We start from the raw sequence: 17,542 nt of genomic DNA on the forward strand, positions 1-17,542 counted from the left end.
GGTCGAGCGCGCCGTGACGTCAGAGCCCCATGGCGGCGGCGGCGGCGCAAGAAGCCTGGCGGGCGGCGTCTCCGCGGAGAAGGCGCTCAGCGGCGCGGCGTCCGAAGCGGAGAGAGGCGGCGGCGGCCGCCGGGACCCCGGGAGCCGAGCCCGAGGTGGACGGCGGAGTCGTGCTTCGTCGCATCCAGGAGGCCAGGTAAGGACGGTCCTGGGTCCAGACTTCACGCCCGTGGGAGTCTCCCCGAGCCCCAGTCTCACCATTTGTCCCCTTTAACGCTCAGGGTTTAAGGGTTATGGGTGGAGGTAACGGAGGTAAAGAGCTCATTATTGTAATAAGCACGCAATAACGTCTCTTACGGCAGGTGCAACTGCGTGGCCAATGGGCGTGAAAATAGTAATAGGATCTATATAGGCTTGTTTCGGGAGAAGGCAATGGCACCCCACTCCAGTACTCTTGCCTGGAAAATCCCATGGGCGGAGGAGCCTTGTAGGCTGCAGTCCTTGGGGTCGCCAAGAGTCGGACACGACTGAGCGACTTCACTTTCACTTTTCACTTTAATGCATTGGAGAAGGAAATGGCAACCCACTCCACTGTTTTTGCCTGGAGAATCCCAGGGACCGGGGAGCCTGGTGGGCTGCCGTCTATGGGGTCACACAGAGTCGGACACGACTGAAGTGACTTAGCAGCAGCAGCAGGCTTGTTTCGAGGGTTCCGTGGATTAGTAAATGGTTGCACCATTCCAAACAGTATCTGGCGCGTGGTAAGCGCGCTACCCGTGTTCCGTATGAATATAATGCTGATATCGGTCATCAGTGGTTTTGCTCACACGAGGGCCGCAGCCTGCACGCGTGATAGTCATTTTCACGAGTCTCATCATTGGTTAATTGAGGAGCTGCTGCTCTGTGGCTGACACTGGCTTAAGCGCTTTTTATCGAGATGAACATCTCAGCCATGCTAGGGTCCCGATGGGGCGCCGAGTCTTCAAGAAAAACGGTTTCTAGATGTGTATAGAGCCAGGTTTCAAACCTTTGTCTTTGGTAACTTCAAGTTCGGTTCAGCTCAGTCATGTCAGACTCTTTGCGACCCCGTGGACTGCAGCAGGCCAGGATTCCCTCTCCATCACCAACTCCCGGAGTTTACTTAAACTCATGTCCATTGAGTCGGTGATCCCATCCAACCATCTCATCCTCTGTCGTCCCCTTCTCCTCCCACCTTCAGTCTTTCCCAGCATCAAGGTCTTTTCCAATGAGTCAGTTCTTCAGGTCAGGTGGCCTAAGTATCGGAGTTTCAGTTTCAGCATCAGTTCTTCCATTGAATATTCAGGACTGATTTCCTTTAGGATGGACTGGTTGGATCTCCTTGCAGTCCAAGGGACTCTCAAGAGTCTTCTCCAACACCACAGTTCAAAAGCATCAGTTCTTCGGTGCTCAGCTTTCTTTATAGTCCAGCTGTCACATCCATACATGACCACTGGAAAAACCATAGCTTTGACTAGACGGACCTTTGTTGGCAAAGTAATGTCTCTGCTTTTTAATATGCTGTCTAGGTTGGTCATAACGTTTCTTCCAAGGAGTAAGCATCTTTAATTTCATGGCTGCAGTCACCATGTGCAGTGATTTTGGAGCCCAGCAAAATAAAGTCTGTCGCTGTTTCCCCATCTATTTGCCATGAAGTGATGGGACCAGATGCCATGATCTTCGTTTTCTGAATGTTGAGTTTTAAACCAGCTTTTTCACTCTCCTCTTTCACTTTCATCAAGAGGCTCTTTAATTCTTCTTCACCTTCTGCCATAGGATGGTGTCATCTACATATCTGAGGTTATTGATATTTCTCCCAGGATTCTTGATTCCAGCTTGTGCTTCACCCAGCCCAGCGTTTTTCATGATGTCCTCTGCATATAAGTTAAATAAGCAGGGTGATGATATACAGCCTTGATGTGCTTCTTTCCCTGTTTGGAACCAGGGACTTCAGAACTCCCTTCAGAACTTTGGCAGCTTCAAAGCTCTCCATCATTCTGGGCTATCCCACCCCCACCCCTCTGTGCTCTGCCGTGTACTTTACATAGTGCTGAGGAGGAGAACTCTACTCTTCTAGCTTCTTCTGGCTGCTCTAATAATCAGATTGACACAAAGCAGATTAAGTCACGTCTGACTCTTTGGGACCCCATGAACTGCAGCACGCCAGGCTTCCCTGTCCTTCACCATCTCCCTGAGTTTGCTCAAACTCATGTCCATTAAGTTGGTGATGCCATCCAACCATCTCATCCTCTCTCGCCCCCTTCTCTGATCCTCAGTCTTTCTCATCATCAGGGTCTTTTCCAAGGTATTGGAGCTTCAGCATCAGTCCTTCCAATGAATATTCAGGGTTGATGTCCTTTAGGATTGACTGGTTTGATCTCCTTGCTGTCCAAGGGACTCTAAAGAGTCTTCTTCAGCACCGGACTTCGAAAACATCAGTTCTTTGGTGCTGAACCTTCTTTATGGTCCAGCTCTCACATCGGTACATGACTGCTGGAAAACCATGGCTTTGACTATATGTACCTTTATTGGGCTTCCCTTGTGGCTCAGTTGGTAAAGAATCCACTGGCAGTGCAGGAGACCTGGGTTCGATCCCTGGGTTGGGAAGATCTGCTGGAGAGCAGAACGGCTACCCACTCCAGTATTTTGGCCTGGAGAATGCATGGACTGTGTAGTCCGTGGGGTGACAAAGAGTCAGACGTGACTGAGTGACTTTCAGAATGATCTCTGCTTTTTAATACTCTGTCTAGGTTTGTCATAGCTTTCCTGCCAAGAAGCAACTGTCCTCTAATTTTATGGCTACAGTCACCATCCGCAGTGATTTTAGAGCCTAAGAAGAGGAAATCTGTCACGTTTCCACCTTTTCCCCTATTTGCCACAAAGTGATGGGACCGGATACCGTGATCTTAGTTTTTTTATTCTTGAGTTTTAAGTTGGCTTTTTCACTCTCCTGCTTCACCCTCATCAAGAGGCTCTCTAGTTCCTCTTTACTTTCTGCCATATGAGTGGTATCATCTGCATATCCTCTCTGAGTGTTGATGCTTCTCCCAGGGATCTTGATTCCAGCTTGTAACTCACCCAGGCCAGCATTTTGCATGATGTGCTCTATGTATAAGTTAAATAAACAGGGTGACAATAAACAGCCTTGTACTTCTTTCTCAATTCTGAGCCCAGTCAGTTGTTCCATACAGGGTTCTAACTGTTGCTTTTTGACCTGCATACAGGTTTCTCAGGAGACAGGTAAGATGGTCTGGTATTCCTATCTGTATAAGAGTTTTCTACAGTTTGTTATGATCCACACAGTCAAAGGCTTTAGTGTAGTCATTGAAACAGAGGTAGGTGTTTTTCTGGAATTCTTTGCTTCCTCTGTGATCCAGCGAATGTTGACAATTTGATCTCTGGTTCCTCTGCCTTTTCTAAACCCAGCTTGAACATCTGGGTTTAGAAGTTCTCAGTTCATGTAATGCTGAAGCCTACAATGCGGGATTTTGAGCCTAACCTTACTAGCATGGGAGATGAGTGCAATTGTCCAGTGGTTTGAACATTCTTTAGTACTGCCCTTCTTGGGAATTTGAATGAGGATTGACCTTTTCCAGTCCTATGCCCACTACTGGGTTTTCCAGATTTGCTCACCTATTGAGTGCAGCACTTTGATAGCATCATCTTTTAGGATTCTCAGTAGCTCTGCTGGCATCCCATCACCTCCTCTAGCTGTACTGACAGCAGTGCTTCCCAAGGCCCCCTTGACTTCACACTCCAGCATGTCTGGCTCTGAGTGAGAGACTGCACTACTGTGGTTATCTGGGCCCCTAAGACCTTTTTTGTGTTCTTATTTGTATTCAGGTCTTCTGTGTGTTCTTTCCACCTCTTCTGTCTCTTCTGCTTCTCTTAGGTCTGTACCGTTTCTGTCCTGTCTTGTGCCCACCTCTGGATGAAGTGTTCCTTTCATATTTCTGACTTTGTTGAGGAGATCTCTCGTCTTTCCCCTTCTGTTGTCTTCCTCTGTTTCTTTGCACTGTTCATTGAAGAAGGCCTTCTTGTCCTTCCTTGTTGTTCTCGGGAACTCCATGTTTAGTTGGGTGAACCTTTCCCTTTCTCCCTTGCTTTTCGCGTCTCCTCTTTACTTAGCTATTTGTAAAGCTTCCTGAGACAACCACTTTGCCTTCTTGCATTTCTTTTTCTTTGGAATGTTATTTCTCTCTCTTCTTGATACAGCCATCCTAACAGAAATGAGGTGGTAACTCATGGTGGCTTTGACTTGCATTTCCCTACTATTTAGTGATGTTGAGCATCTTTTCATGAACCTGTTGGCCATCTGTATGTCTTCTTTGGAAAAAAGGTGTGTTCAGATCTTCTGCCCATATTTTAATCGAACTGTTTGGGGTTTTTTGCTGTTGTGTGTTCTCTGTGTGTTTTGGATATTAACCCCTTATCAGATACATGATTTGCAGATACTGTCTCCCATTCGGTACGTTGCCTTTTCATTTTGTCCATCGTCACATTTGCCATGCAGAAGCTTTATAGTTGGATGTAGTTCCACTTGTTTATTTTTGCTTTTGTTACTTGTACTTCTGGTGTTAGATTTAAAATATCATCACCAAAAAATTTTTAATAAATAGAAACAAACAAGCCTGGTGAATACTTGCGTCACGTTTACTGCCTGTGTTCTCTTCCAGGGGTTTTATGGTTTCAGGTCTTTCTGAAAACAGCCTCAGTTTTGTTTGTCTGGCTGCACCGGCTCTTCGTTGCGGCACGCTCCATCTTCTGATTGCGCGTGTGAGATCTAGTGCGTCGACCAGGCGTCAGACCCACGCCCCCTGCACTGTGGCGTCTTGGCAACTAACCGCCAAGGAAGTCCTGGTCTCAAGTCTTATATTTAAGTCTAAATCCCTTTTGAGTTAAGCTTTGTGTATGGTGTAAGATAGTGGTCTAGTTTTATTTTTTTTTTTCCTAATGTGGATGTCAGTTTTTCCAAATGCAGTTTATTGAAGAGACTGTCTTTTCCATTTTACATTCTTGGCTCCTTTGTTGTAAATTAACTGACCATAGATGGAGTGGATTTATTTCTAGGCTCTGTTCTGTTCCACTGATCTATGTGTCTGTTTTTAAACCAAAACTATACTGTTTTAATTACCTTAGCTTTGTAATAGATTTGAAATCAGAGGGCATGGTAGCTCTAGCTTTGTTCTTCTTTCTCAAGATTGCTCTGGCCATTTGGGGTCTTTTGTGGTTCCATACAAATTTTAGAATTGTTTGTCCTGTTAAAAATGCCTTGGGAATTTTGATGAGGATTGCATTGAATCTGTAAATTTCTTTGGGTAGCATGGACATTTTAACAACATTAATTGCAGTCCATGATCAGGAAATATGTTTCCACTTACTTGTGTCTTCCTCAGTTTTCTGTCTTTAATATCTTGTCTTTTTCAGTATACAAGTCTTTCGCTTCCTTGGTTGCATTTATTCTTAGGTATTTTATTCTTTTTGGGTTTAAAAATCTTTTTGATGCAGTTGTACATGAGGCTGTTTCTTTTTTTTTTCTGATCAGTATTTTTTATGGAAGTGTAGTTGATTTAAAGTGTGTTGATTTCTGTTGTACAGCAAAGTGATTCATTTATCATATATTAATATATACATTCTTTTCTATATATTCTTTTCATCACGGTTTATCATAGGATGTTGACTATAGCTCTCTGCACTGTACAGCAGGGCTGTGTTGTTAAACGTGTGTACCTGCTAACCCCAGCCTCCCACTCCAGCCCTCTCCCGCTGCCCTCTGCTTTGGGGGCCACCAGCCTGTTCTCTGTGTCCACGAGTCTAACTTGGATTTACAGGCGAGCTCATCTGTGTCGTGTTTTAGATTCCACATGTAACTGATGCCATATGGTCTCTGCCTTTCTGACTTCCTTCACTTAGTATGGTAATCTCTGCTTCCCGCTATGTTGCTGCAAATGGTGTCTTTTATGGCTGAGTAGTATTCACACACATGCACACACGCGTCTTCTTTATTCGTCTGTCAGTTAACACTGAGGTTGTTCCCATGTCTTGGCCGTTGTGAATGGTGCTGCTGTGAGTATAGCTTTGCGTGTATCTTTTTAAATTCTAGCTTTGTTCGGATATATGCCCGGGAGTGGGACTGCCATATCATATGGTTATCCTATTCTAAGTTTTCTGAGGAACCTCCGTAAGTGTTTTCCACAGTGGCTGCAGCAACTCACATTCCCACCAACAGTGTAGGAGGACTCCCCTTTATCCGTGCCATTCTCCAGCATTTGGTATTGGCAGACTTTTTAAAGCCGTTCTGTTTGATGTGAGGCGATAGATGGCCCGTTGTAGTTTTGATCTGCGCTTCTCTAAGAATTAGCTGTGATGAGCATCTTCTCATGTGCCTACTGGCCATCTGTATTTCTTCTTTGAAAAAAGGTCTGTTTAGGTCTTATGCCCATTTTCCAGTTGGATTGTTTCGTTTTTTGTTGTTTTGTGAACTCCTTATATATTTTGTAAATTAGACCCTTGCCAGTTGCGTTGTTCACAGATGTTTTACCCCATTCTTCAGGCTGCCTTTGCATTTGTTTGTGGTCTCCTTTGCTGTGCAAACGCTTGAGTTTTTAAGTTTGATTAGATCCCATTTAGAGCTTCCCTTGTGGCTCAGCTGGTGAAGAATCTGCCTGCAGCGCGGGAGACCTGGGTGCAGTCGCTGGGTTGAGAAGATCCTCTGGAGAAGGGAAAGGCTACCCACTCCAGTGTTCTGGCCTGGAGAATTCCGTGGACTGTATAGTCCATGGGGTCTCAAAGAGTCGGACATGGCTTAGCAACTTTCACTTTACTTCACTTCACTTCATTTATTTTTTATTTTTATTGCCTTGAGAAATTGACCTAAGAAAACATTGGTATAAGTTGTGTCAGAGAATATCTTGCCTGTGATATCTTCTAGGACTTTTGTGGTGCCATGTATTATATTTAAGTCTTTAATCCATTTTGGGTTTCTTTTTGCGTATGGTGGGATGGTGTGTTCCAACATCACTGATTTACGTGAGGCTGTCTGGCTTTCCCCACACCACTTGCTGGAGAGGCGGTCTTTCTCCCATCGTGTCTCATTGCCTCCTCTGCCAAGTGTTGCTTTGCCATAGACGTGTGGCTTTCCCCCTGGGCTGTCTGTCCTGTTCCGTTGACCCATATGTCTGGGTTGTGCTCTACCACACTGTTTTGATTACCGTAGCTTTGTCGCGTTATTTGACGTCTGGGAGGGTTATGCCTCCAGCTTTTCTTCTGGATTACTTTGGCAATTCTGGATCTTTTATGATTCTGTTTAAATTTTCAGATTATTTGTTCTAGTTATGTGAAAAAATGTCGTGGGTAACTTGCTGGGATCACATTAAATCTGTGTATTACTTTGGGTAGTATGGACATTTAAATAATATTCTTCCAATCCAAGAGCATGGGACATGAGTCATCTTGAATTTCCTTTATTAATGTTTTATAGTTCTCAGTGTAAGTGTTTCACTTCCTTGATCAGGTTTATTCCAAAGTATTTTATTTTGGTGGTGGAGGGGGGCGAGGATGTGATTTTAAGAGGAATTTTTTGTTGTTGTTTTTCCTTCATTCCCTTTATGATATTTATTTGTGTAAAGAAATGCAGTCAATTTCTGTATGTTAATCTTGTACCCTGCTACTGTGCTGAATTTATCAGTTCTAGTAGTTTTTGTGTGAGGTCTTTAGCATTTTCTATGTATAGTATTGCATTATCTGCATAAAATGACAGTTTTATTGCTTCCTTCCCAATTTGAATATCTTTTGTTTCTTTTCCTTGTTTGATTGCTGTGGCTAGCACTTCCAATACTATAAATGACGAAGTGAGAGTGGGCATCCTTATCTTCTTCCAGGTATTAAGGGGAACGCTTTCAGCTTCTCACCAGTTAATATTATGTTGCCTTTGGGTTTTCATAAATGGATCCCCCAGGTGGCACTCATGGTAAAGAAGCCACCTGCCAGTGCGGAGGACATTAGAGACGTGGGTTCAGTCCCTGCAAAGATCCCCTGGAGGAGGGCATGGCAACCCACTCCAGTATTCTTGCCTGGAGAATTCCATGGACAGAGGAGGCTGGTGGGCTGCAGTCCACGGGGTCACAGAGAGTCAGGCAGGACTGAGCGATTAACACTTTCACGTGCCATAAATAGCTTTCATTATACTGAGATGTTTCCCTCTATACCCACTTTAGTAAGAGCTTTAAAAAAAATCATGAATGGATATTGAATTTTGTCAAATGCTTTTTCTGTATCTAATGATGATAACGTGTTTTTGTCTATGTGTAGTTTTTCCCATTGATTGATTTTGCATATGTTGAACCATCTTTGTGAACTTGGGATGAATCTCACTTGGATGCAGTGTGTAATCTTCTTATGTGTTGTTGGATTCAGCTAATATTTTGTTGAGATTTTTGCATCTATATTCATCAGAAATACTGGCCTATAATTTTCTTCTCTTCCTTTTCGTGACGTCTCTGCCTGGTGCTCCTGTCAGGGTAGTGATGGTTTCATAGAATGTCTTCGGGAGTGTTGCTTCCTCTCCATTTTTTTGGAAGTTTGAGAAGGATTGGGCTTCCCTGGTGGCTCAGCTGGTAAAGAATCTGCCTGCAATGTGGGAGACCTGGGTTCCATCCCTGGGTTGGGAAGATCCCCTGGGGAAGGGAAACGCTACTCACTTCAGTATTCTGGCCTGGAGAATCCCGTGGAGTGCACAGTCCATGGAGTTGCAGAGTTGAACACGACTGAGCAACTTTCATTTACTCTCCCTTCACTTAAGGATTGGGATCAGTTCTTCTTCTCGTGTTTGGTAGAATTTACCTTTGAAGGCCTCTGGTCCTGGACTTCTCTTTGTAGGGAGTTTTTAAATTACAGACTCTATTTCACTTCTGGCGGTCAGATGATTTCTTCTTGATTCAGTTTTGATGGGCTGTGCATTTTTAGAAACTTACCCCTTTCTTCCAGGTTGTCAGCTTTGTTGGCACGTAATTGTTCATAGTATTCTGCTATGCATTTCTGGCGTGTCTCCTTTTTCATTTCTTGTTTTGTTGGTTTGGGGTGTCACTCTCTTCATCATAGTGAGCCTGGCTCGAGGTTTGTCAACTGCATTTATCCTTTCAAAGAACCAGGTGTTGGTCTTACCGAGTTTATCTGTGTTTTCCAATCTCTCTTGTGTGTGTCCTCTCTGACATCTATTACTTTCTTCCTTCTGCTTTTAGGTTTTTTTGCTCTTTTTCTAATTTTTTTACATGATGAATTAGGTTCTTTATTTGAGGTTTTTCTTGTTTTTTGAGGAAGGCCTGTGTTGCTGTGAACTTTCCCCGCATCACACGGGTTTCGTGTGGTTGTGCTTTCATTCTCATTGTCTGAAAGTATTTTTTAATTTCCTCTTTGATTTCATTGTCGACTTGTTAGTTTTTTAGTAGCTTGTTGTTCAGTCCTCGTGTATGCAGTTTGTTTTTTTCCTCATTCCTTTTTCTGTGGTTAATTCCTAGTTTCATGCCATTTTGGTCAGGAAAGATGCTTGAGATAATGTCCATGGCCTTAGATTTGTTGAGGCTTGTTTTGTACCCTGGAATGTGGTGAATCCTAGAGAATGTTCCACATGCAATTGAAAAGAATGTGTACTCTGGGTATTTTTCGGATGTAATGTTCTAGAAATACCCATTAAGTCTTAACTGTTCTTTCTGTATCATTTCATGTCTCTGTTGCTTTACTGCTGTGAGTGGGATGCCGGCGTCTCCTGCTGTCCCTGGATTTCTGCCTGTTAGTATTTGTTCTGTGTACGGGTGCCCCCATGTATTAGGTGCGCGCATGTTGACGAGTAGAAAATCTTCTGTTGGTCCTTGTATCATCGTATAGTGTCCTTTATCTTTCTTTATGTCCTTTGTTATAAAGTCTGTTTTGTCTGATATTAGTATTGGCAACCCCTGCTTTCGCGTCACTTCCGTTTGCGTGAAGTATCTTTTTCTATCCCCACTTTCCGTCTACATGTGTCCTTTGCCCTAAAGTGGGTCTTTTGTGACCAGTGTATCGTGGGCTTTTGTGTTTTGTTTTATTTAATCCAGTCTGCCACTCTGTGTCTTCTACTTGCAGCATTTAGTCCCTTGGCTTCTAAGGTGGTTATCAATAGCTATGCATTTACTGCCGTTTTAAACCTTGCTCTCCCTTTCAATTTATGCTTCTCTGTCCCTGTTGTTTTCTCTTCTGTGTTGGTGACTCTCTTCTCTCCTGTGTTCTCTTCTTTTTGGTTCTTGCGAATCTGTTGTATGTGTTTGATCTGTGGTTACCCTGTTTTTCAAGGTTACCCTGTTTTCATGTTAACCCCTTCCTGTATCTGCTTGTCTTAGACTGGTAGTCATATAGGCTTAAACACATTATAGGGGGAAAATAATCTATTTTCTTACTCTCCTTCCCCACGTCTTATGATTTTGATTGCCTCTTTTATATCTTCATGTTCATCCTCCATTCTCTGTGGTTATCACAGTCACAGAAGACTTTTATTTTTAAAAGTCTGTTTACTGGCTTATTTACGTGATTTACTTTCCCATTGTGATTTCCTCCTTATTAACATTTCCTTTAGGATAGGTTTAGTATTGCTGAATTTTTTTAGTTTTTGCTTATTTAAGAAATTCTCTCTCTGTCTATTCTAAGTGATAATCTTGTTGGATAGACTATCCTCGGTTACAGACCTTTCCCTTTTAGGACTTTGAATCTATCTTATCCCTGTAACACTGACCTGTAACATTTCTGTAGAGAAATTGTCTGATGGCCTTGTTGGGGGGCGGGGTTCCCTTAAAGTTTGTTGTTTAGTTGCTGACTCAGGCCCTAGTCTTTGCGACCCCGTGGACTGTGTAGCCTGCAGGCTCCTCTGCCCATGGGATTTCCCAGGCAAGAACACTGGAGTGGGTTGCCATTTCCTGACCCAGGGGATCTTCCTGACCCAGGGATCAAACTCATGTCTTTTACATTGGCAGGCAGGTTCTTTATCACTGAGCCGCCAGTTTTTGTCTTGCTGCCTTTAGAATTTCTCTCTATCTTTAGCTATCTTTAACTTTTGCCATTTTTAAAATTATAGTATGTCTATAGTATGTCTCATCAGTAAAGAATCTGCCTGTGGGGCAGGAAACATGGGATCGATTCCTTCCTGTACCTGGATATCTGCTTCCTTCTGTAGGTTTGCGAAGTTCTCAGCCATAATCTCTTGAGATACATTTTTGATCTCCTTTCTCTTTCTTCCCCTTCTGAAATCCCTATCATGCATGCTTTGTATTATATCGTAAGGCTTTTATATCGGTGTTTTTTCTCAGTTGGCTTTTTGTGAGTATGTGCATAGGGGAAAAGGCTACAACGGAGGGGGCCTGCCTCTCCGCTTATGCACCCCCCCACGACGTGGCCTGGCACACCCTTAGCTGTGGGGGCACCCGATTCCAGCCTTGTCCCAGCTGTTCCCACACAGCCAACCCCAGTCCTCCCTAGGTCTGGTCTCAAAGCCCACGTCCCGGCACCCAGCCCGGACCCATGCCAGGCCCCATGTCTCAGGCGCGGGGCAGCGGCACTGACCACCCGTGTAGCCCTCTGTGCACTCTGGCTGCCACAGGCCGGCTGCCGCATTCTCCTCCGAGGCTCTGACAGATCCCCAGGCCGGGGTGGGGGGGGGGCGCTTCCCAGGGTGCGGAAATTTTTTTATCTTTTGTCCTACCCGGCTGCATGGAGATTTGCATGCTTGCCCTTTCCGCACTCTGAAGTCTTCAGCCAGCATTCAGCAGATACTCTGCGAGAATCGCTCGACAGGTATTCTTGGTGTGTTTGTGGGAGGTGAGCTTCGCATCCTCCCGCTGCGTCATCGTCATCCTCCCCAAGGCTGTTTTCTTAGTCTCTGTTTCTGATGGTTCATAATTCTGTGCTGTGCTGTCGCTTCAGCCATGTCCGACTCTGTGCGACTCCGTGGACCGCAGCCCGCCAGGCTCCTCTGTCCATGGGGTCCCCCAGGCGAGAACACTGGAGTGGGGTGCCATGCCCTCCTCCAGGGGACCTTCCCAACCCGGGGATCGCGCCCACGCCTCTTACACCTCCTGCGTTGGCAGGAAGATTCTTTGTCACCTGTGCCACCTGGGAAGTCCCAGTTCCTTATTGGTGTACAGAGACGCGGCGTAGTTTCGTGTGTTGAGTGTCTGCTGCAGCACTGCGGAATTGTTAGTCCACTCTGACAGCCCTTTGGTAGAGTCTCGTAGGGTTTCTTGTCTGTAGTGCGATATCACATGCAGACAGTGACAATTTCACTTCTTGCTTTCCAACTTGGATTCTTTTTCTTGCCTAACTGGTTCGGCTAAGACTTCCAGCACCTTGTTGAATAAAAGTGGTTAGAATGGGTGGGCTCCCTTGTCTTGTTCCTGATTGTAGAGGAAAGGCTTTCAGTTCTACATCGTTGAGAAGAATGTTAGCTGTGGGTTTGTCATATATGGCTTTTTTTGTTTTTTTTAATGTGTTTAAAGCACCTTATGGTTTTGCAGACCATCTTCATAGACGCAGTATCTTATATGACCCTCACAGTGGCCCTGTGTGGTAGGGGTTACGACGCCCGTCTTACAGGGAGAGAGTGGAAGTGGTGAGACACACACAGGCACGCTGTTCAGAGCCCTACAAGAACCTTAATACTGTGAGTCCTGGGGCTACGTGTTAATTCCTGAAGGAGAGGACAGTTGTGAGAATGTAATCTGTTTATTAGTAGACATTTAAAAAATAACGTGGACCAAGATTTTTCCTTTCTAATTTTTTTCAATTTTTAAAATGTATGGTCTGCCTTAATGTCTCAAGCTCTACTGAAATATTTCTTTCTCTCCATGATCTATGCTGGATATTTGAAGCATGAAATATAAAGAACTTTTTAGAATAATAAAATGTTAAGTATTACTGCTTTCAATGGACAGTTAATGTAAGGAAAGCAGGTTTTTGTTGTTTGCTTTTTTTATATTTGGTTTGAATGTGTTGAATGGACTGCCCCAGCTCTACCTGATCTCACTATAAAACTTGACAAGGATGTGCTACACTTTGGAGAACAAGACGACGAGAAGGTAAGCTAAGCAAGTCGCTTAAAATTCTAAGGGATTCAAGGTCTTGTTCTCCTCTGCGCACCTGTGGGGCCCTGCTCTTCCTCCCATGCAGCTCTGCTGTGTTGCATGATTGCCTGTTTTCCCATCTGTGTCTTTCAGAGACAGTTCTGTAAGGCCAGAGACAGCAGCTCTCTTCATGGCTGTTAAGTCCAGTTCCAGAAGGCACACAGACGAGCCCACGCAGGTTGAATGAATGAACGAATGGACAGATTTTCTTTTGCAGCGTGTCTGTCTCCGGTTGAGACTTGGTGGTTTGTTTGTTTGCTTGCTTTGTGGCTGTTCTTAACATTCATTTATTTATTTGGCTGCATTTTGCTCTGTGTTGCGTGGGCTCTCTCGTGCTGTGCGGTCTGAGCACGAGCTCAGGAGTTGTTTTGAGCGGGCTTAGTATCCCCGAGGGACGTGGGGTCTTAGTTCCCGGACCAGGGATTGAACCCAAATCCCTTGCATTGCAGGGCCGACTCCACTGGACCACCAGGGAGGCCCGAGCCTAGTATTTCCGATGTAAAGAATGCACGTGTAGTCGCTGCCCATGGAGTTTCTCCCAGAACCCGGGTCAGGGGAACACGGGAGGAGGGGGTGGCAGAGGGCCCGGGGCTGCTCTGAGGCCTGGTAGGGGCGGCCCAGCAGGCGGCCCAGCCCAGGGTGCGAGGGGCTGCGGCGATGGCGGGCACCGGATGGGGGCAGAGGCCCAGACGGTGCCAGCAGTGAGAGAGGAGGCCGTATGGAAGCTGGGCGCCGCGCGGGACACGGGGCCTTTGGAGGAGCCGCCGTGGCCTCGTGGAGTCAGCCGTGCCGATGGCTTGTCCGGAGGTGAAGGGCCTTCAGTGAGATGGTAGCATGGAGTGTCCCGCCCAACCCACCCGATCTTAAAGGGGCCCTTCCTTAGCCCCCTTTGGTCCTGGGAATCCTCGATTCCCGGAAAGCCAGTTGATCTTCAGTCGCTTTCCGGAGCTGGAGGAGCTATTGGACCTGGCATGCCTCGTGGCCCACCACCTCCACTGGGACCTCTCTCTCCTTTTTCACCCGAGGGTCCGGAGGACCTTGAGTTAAAGTTATTTTTCAGTGTCTGAGAGTGTTCCCGGTCTTTTAGCCTGAAATCGTTAGTGATATTACCGTCTCATTTCTCCTTTTATTTCTGTTCCAAACGTGCTTTTTTTCAGAGAGAGTTTCTGCTGATGCATTGTACACATGCTCTGTTATTTCATCTCCTGCCACTCGTTTTTGTTTTATTATTTATTTATTTTTGGCCGCACTGGGACCTCGTTGCTGCGGGGGCTCCTCTCTGGTTGCGGTGGGTAGGCTAGCTGCCCTGTGGTGTGTTGGATCTTCCCAGACCAGGGATCAAACCCCAAGTCCCCTGCACTGGCAGATGGGTTCTTAGCCACTGGACCACCGGAGAGGTCCTCCTGCCACTATCCTGATGACAGGTACAAGAACCATAAACACAAGGATAGAAAGGGCAGTCAGTGCAGCCTTGCAAGATGGCGTTTCTCTGGAAGGGCAAGGCCGTCTTTTGGAGTCAGAGGACACAAAGCTGCCACTGAGCAAGCATCAGAGGTCAGAGGTCATTCTGAATAGCTGGCAGGTCTCCTGTTGCCTGGGAGAGCTGCCCCACTTCGGGAACGGAAGCCTCGAGAGCCACAAGCTGGTGGGAACACCTCAGGGACCCCTTCAGTGAGTTGCTTGCTGAGTAAGGACTAGTGTGTGAGTCTGGGAGAGACTCCTGGGGCTGCCGCCTGAGGGGAACCCCCAAACTTCCCTGGCCTCTACCTCCAGGAACCCCACCAGGATCTTATGGTGAAGAGCCAGGGAAAATCACCTGGAGCCTCTGGCAGAAGGAAGAGGAGACTGTTTAAAATACACCTAGCGCGTTCTTCGTCATAAAGGCGCTTTTCTCTCCAGTGAAAACGCTGTCTGTCTGTAGCCTTTATTAAGTTCTGTTCCACCTAGGCCTGCTCTGTTGATAGTTATCATCTTATGGAGGCTGGATTTTGCCAAACGCTCTTTCTGCACCTGTGGAGATGCTCATAGGATTTATCCCTCGTTTTGGTAATGTGCTGTATATTACGTTGGCTTTGCGTTCCTGGCATAAACCCCAGTTAATCGTGGTGTATGCTCCTTGTAATGTGTTGCTGAGTTCGGTCTCCTAGTGTTTTTGATGAGCAGCTTTGTGTCTGCGTTCATCGGGGTGTTGGCCTGTGATTTCCTTTCCTTACGGCATCCTTGTCTGGTTATGGTATCAGTGTTACGCTGGCCTCGTGAAGTGAGTTTGGAGTGTTCCCTCCTCCTGTATTTTTGGAAGGGTCTGAGAAGGATCCCTATCAATTCTTCTTTGAATGTCTGGTAGAATTCACCAGTCAATCTAACTGGTCCTGGACTTCTTTTGGTTGGGAGGTTTTTAATTACTGATTCAACTTCCTTACAATTTGTTGGCATTTAACTGTTCATAGTAGTCTCTTATGATTCTGTATATTTCTGTGGCACCAGTTGTAATGTAGCCTCTTTCATTTCTGATTTTTATTTGAGCGTTTTTTTTTTTTGCCGAGTCTAGCTAATGGTTTGTCAATTTTGTTTATGTTTTCAAAGAACCAGCTCTTAGTTTTACTGATCTTCTATCGTCTTTTAAAGAACAGTTCTGTTCTGTCTAGTATAATAGTAGCATTGGCTGGGATGGGCCCCCTTTGCCGCTTGGGCTTTTCTCTAGTTGGCGGAGAGCGGGGCCACTCTCCCGGGCGTGCGGGCCTCTCACCGCAGAGGCTTCTCCTGTGCTGCACCACGGGCTCCCGGGCGTGCAGGCTCAGGACTTGCGGCTCGAGGGCCCCGGATCACAGCTTCAGGCCTGGAGTTGCTCCACGGCGCACGGGCTCTTCCTGGATCAGGGACGGAACCTGCGTCTCCTGCGTCGGCAGGCGGGTTCTTTACCACTGAGCCACCAGGGAAGCCCTCGATTGTCTTTTTAATCTGCATTTCCTTCACATCTGCTCTGCTCTTTCTTTCCTTCTACTTTGTTCTTTTTCTAGTTCCTTGAGGTGTAAAGTTGTTGGAGACTTTGTTTCTTGAGGTTTCTGGCTGTGAACATCCCTCTTAGAATAGCCTTTGCTGCAGCCCATGAAGTCTTGTTATATCCCTGTTTTAACCAATATTTTTTCTAACAGAAGTATAGCTCTTCCCACTTTGCTCTGGTTTACATTTGCATGGAATATCTTTTTCTGTCCCTTCCATTTTCGCTCTGTGTACCATCATGTCAGAAATGATTCTCTTGTAGGCAGCATAGAGATGGATGCTCTCAATCCATTCAGCCACTCTGTCTTTTGATTGGAGAATCCACTCAGTCCATTTAACCATTGACTGTGTTTTGCCTTGGTTTGTGGAAACAGTTGACTTTAAGCCTCGACACTTGGTTTTGCCCCTTCTTTTACTTTCACCTTGGGGTTGTCTGTAGCAACAAAGGCCACTGACTGAGGCCTGCTCTGCGCGGGGCACTGGGCTGGGTGTTCCCCATCACATCCCTGCCACAGCCCTCTGTGATAGGTGCAGTTCTCACCCCATTTTAGAGGTGAGGACACAAGTGTGGAGAGGCTAATCTCCAAGTTTAGCCACTGTTTGCGGAGCTGCCCCCGTGTGCCAAGACCCAGACGTGTCCCGGGAATCGGGGGCCTCCTCGGGGAAGCCCTCTCCCCCGTCCTCTCTGGGCCCCAGCGGCTCTGCCCTGGCTGTGTCCCCCGGGCACCCTGCTCCAGGCTCAGGGGTGGACTCTGCGTCGGAGCGTGCGCCCCCTCCCCACTTCCTGATCCCGGTCAGGAGGCAGTCCCTGTTAGGGAGCCCCGAAAAGGGCAAGAGGTGACCATGCCACTTTTTTTCTCAACAGGGAGGACCTGGTTGTCTCTGATTTCTGGAGCTCAGCACTAGGTGGGTGCCATGGGGCTCAGGCTGGAGGCGGCTGGGGTGGCAGGAGGGCCTGACAGTGGGCAAAGCAGGGGATCCAGCCCTCATCGGGTGACGTCTGCTTCACGGCAGGGTGTCCATGCTGGGTTCTAATGCTGACTCCAACCCCGCCCCCCTTACAACTGTGTGTCCTTTCAGCATTAACCCTGGTCCTCGGCTTCTGTATCTGTGGAATGGACATGAAAATGTACATATTCTGTAGTGCAGTTGTATAAATGAAGTATTTCCTGAAGTGCTTACAGTGGTGCTTGCTTGCTGCACCGGAGGCAGTGGATGTTACTTGTCATTGTGCTGTTGAAATTTACATTTACCCTGCTCTCTCCCCTGACCTTACACGGCTGTTACACTCTATTCCTAAACCTGATGGGTGATAACACAAGTATGCCATAGTTATAGTCTTTATGGAGGGACTTTTGTTGTTTATTATACATGATTTTTATTAT

General features: G+C 46.2%; 1 protein-coding gene across 1 annotated transcript in view; it reads left to right on the forward strand.

Moving 5' to 3' along the window:
• Positions 1 to 29: 29 nt before the first annotated feature.
• SRRD (SRR1 domain containing) overlaps positions 30 to 17,542 on the forward strand; it is a 22,629-nt gene continuing 5,116 nt past the window's right edge. Inside the window, exons 1-2 of the mRNA XM_052654472.1 lie at positions 30 to 196; positions 17,023 to 17,063. Of these exons, the coding sequence (XP_052510432.1) occupies positions 30 to 196; positions 17,023 to 17,063 (208 nt within the window). The remainder of the gene's footprint in view (positions 197 to 17,022; positions 17,064 to 17,542) is intronic.

The sequence above is a fragment of the Budorcas taxicolor genome, chromosome 17 (genome assembly GCF_023091745.1).
Source record: "Budorcas taxicolor isolate Tak-1 chromosome 17, Takin1.1, whole genome shotgun sequence".
NCBI classification, from domain to species: domain Eukaryota; kingdom Metazoa; phylum Chordata; class Mammalia; order Artiodactyla; family Bovidae; genus Budorcas; species Budorcas taxicolor.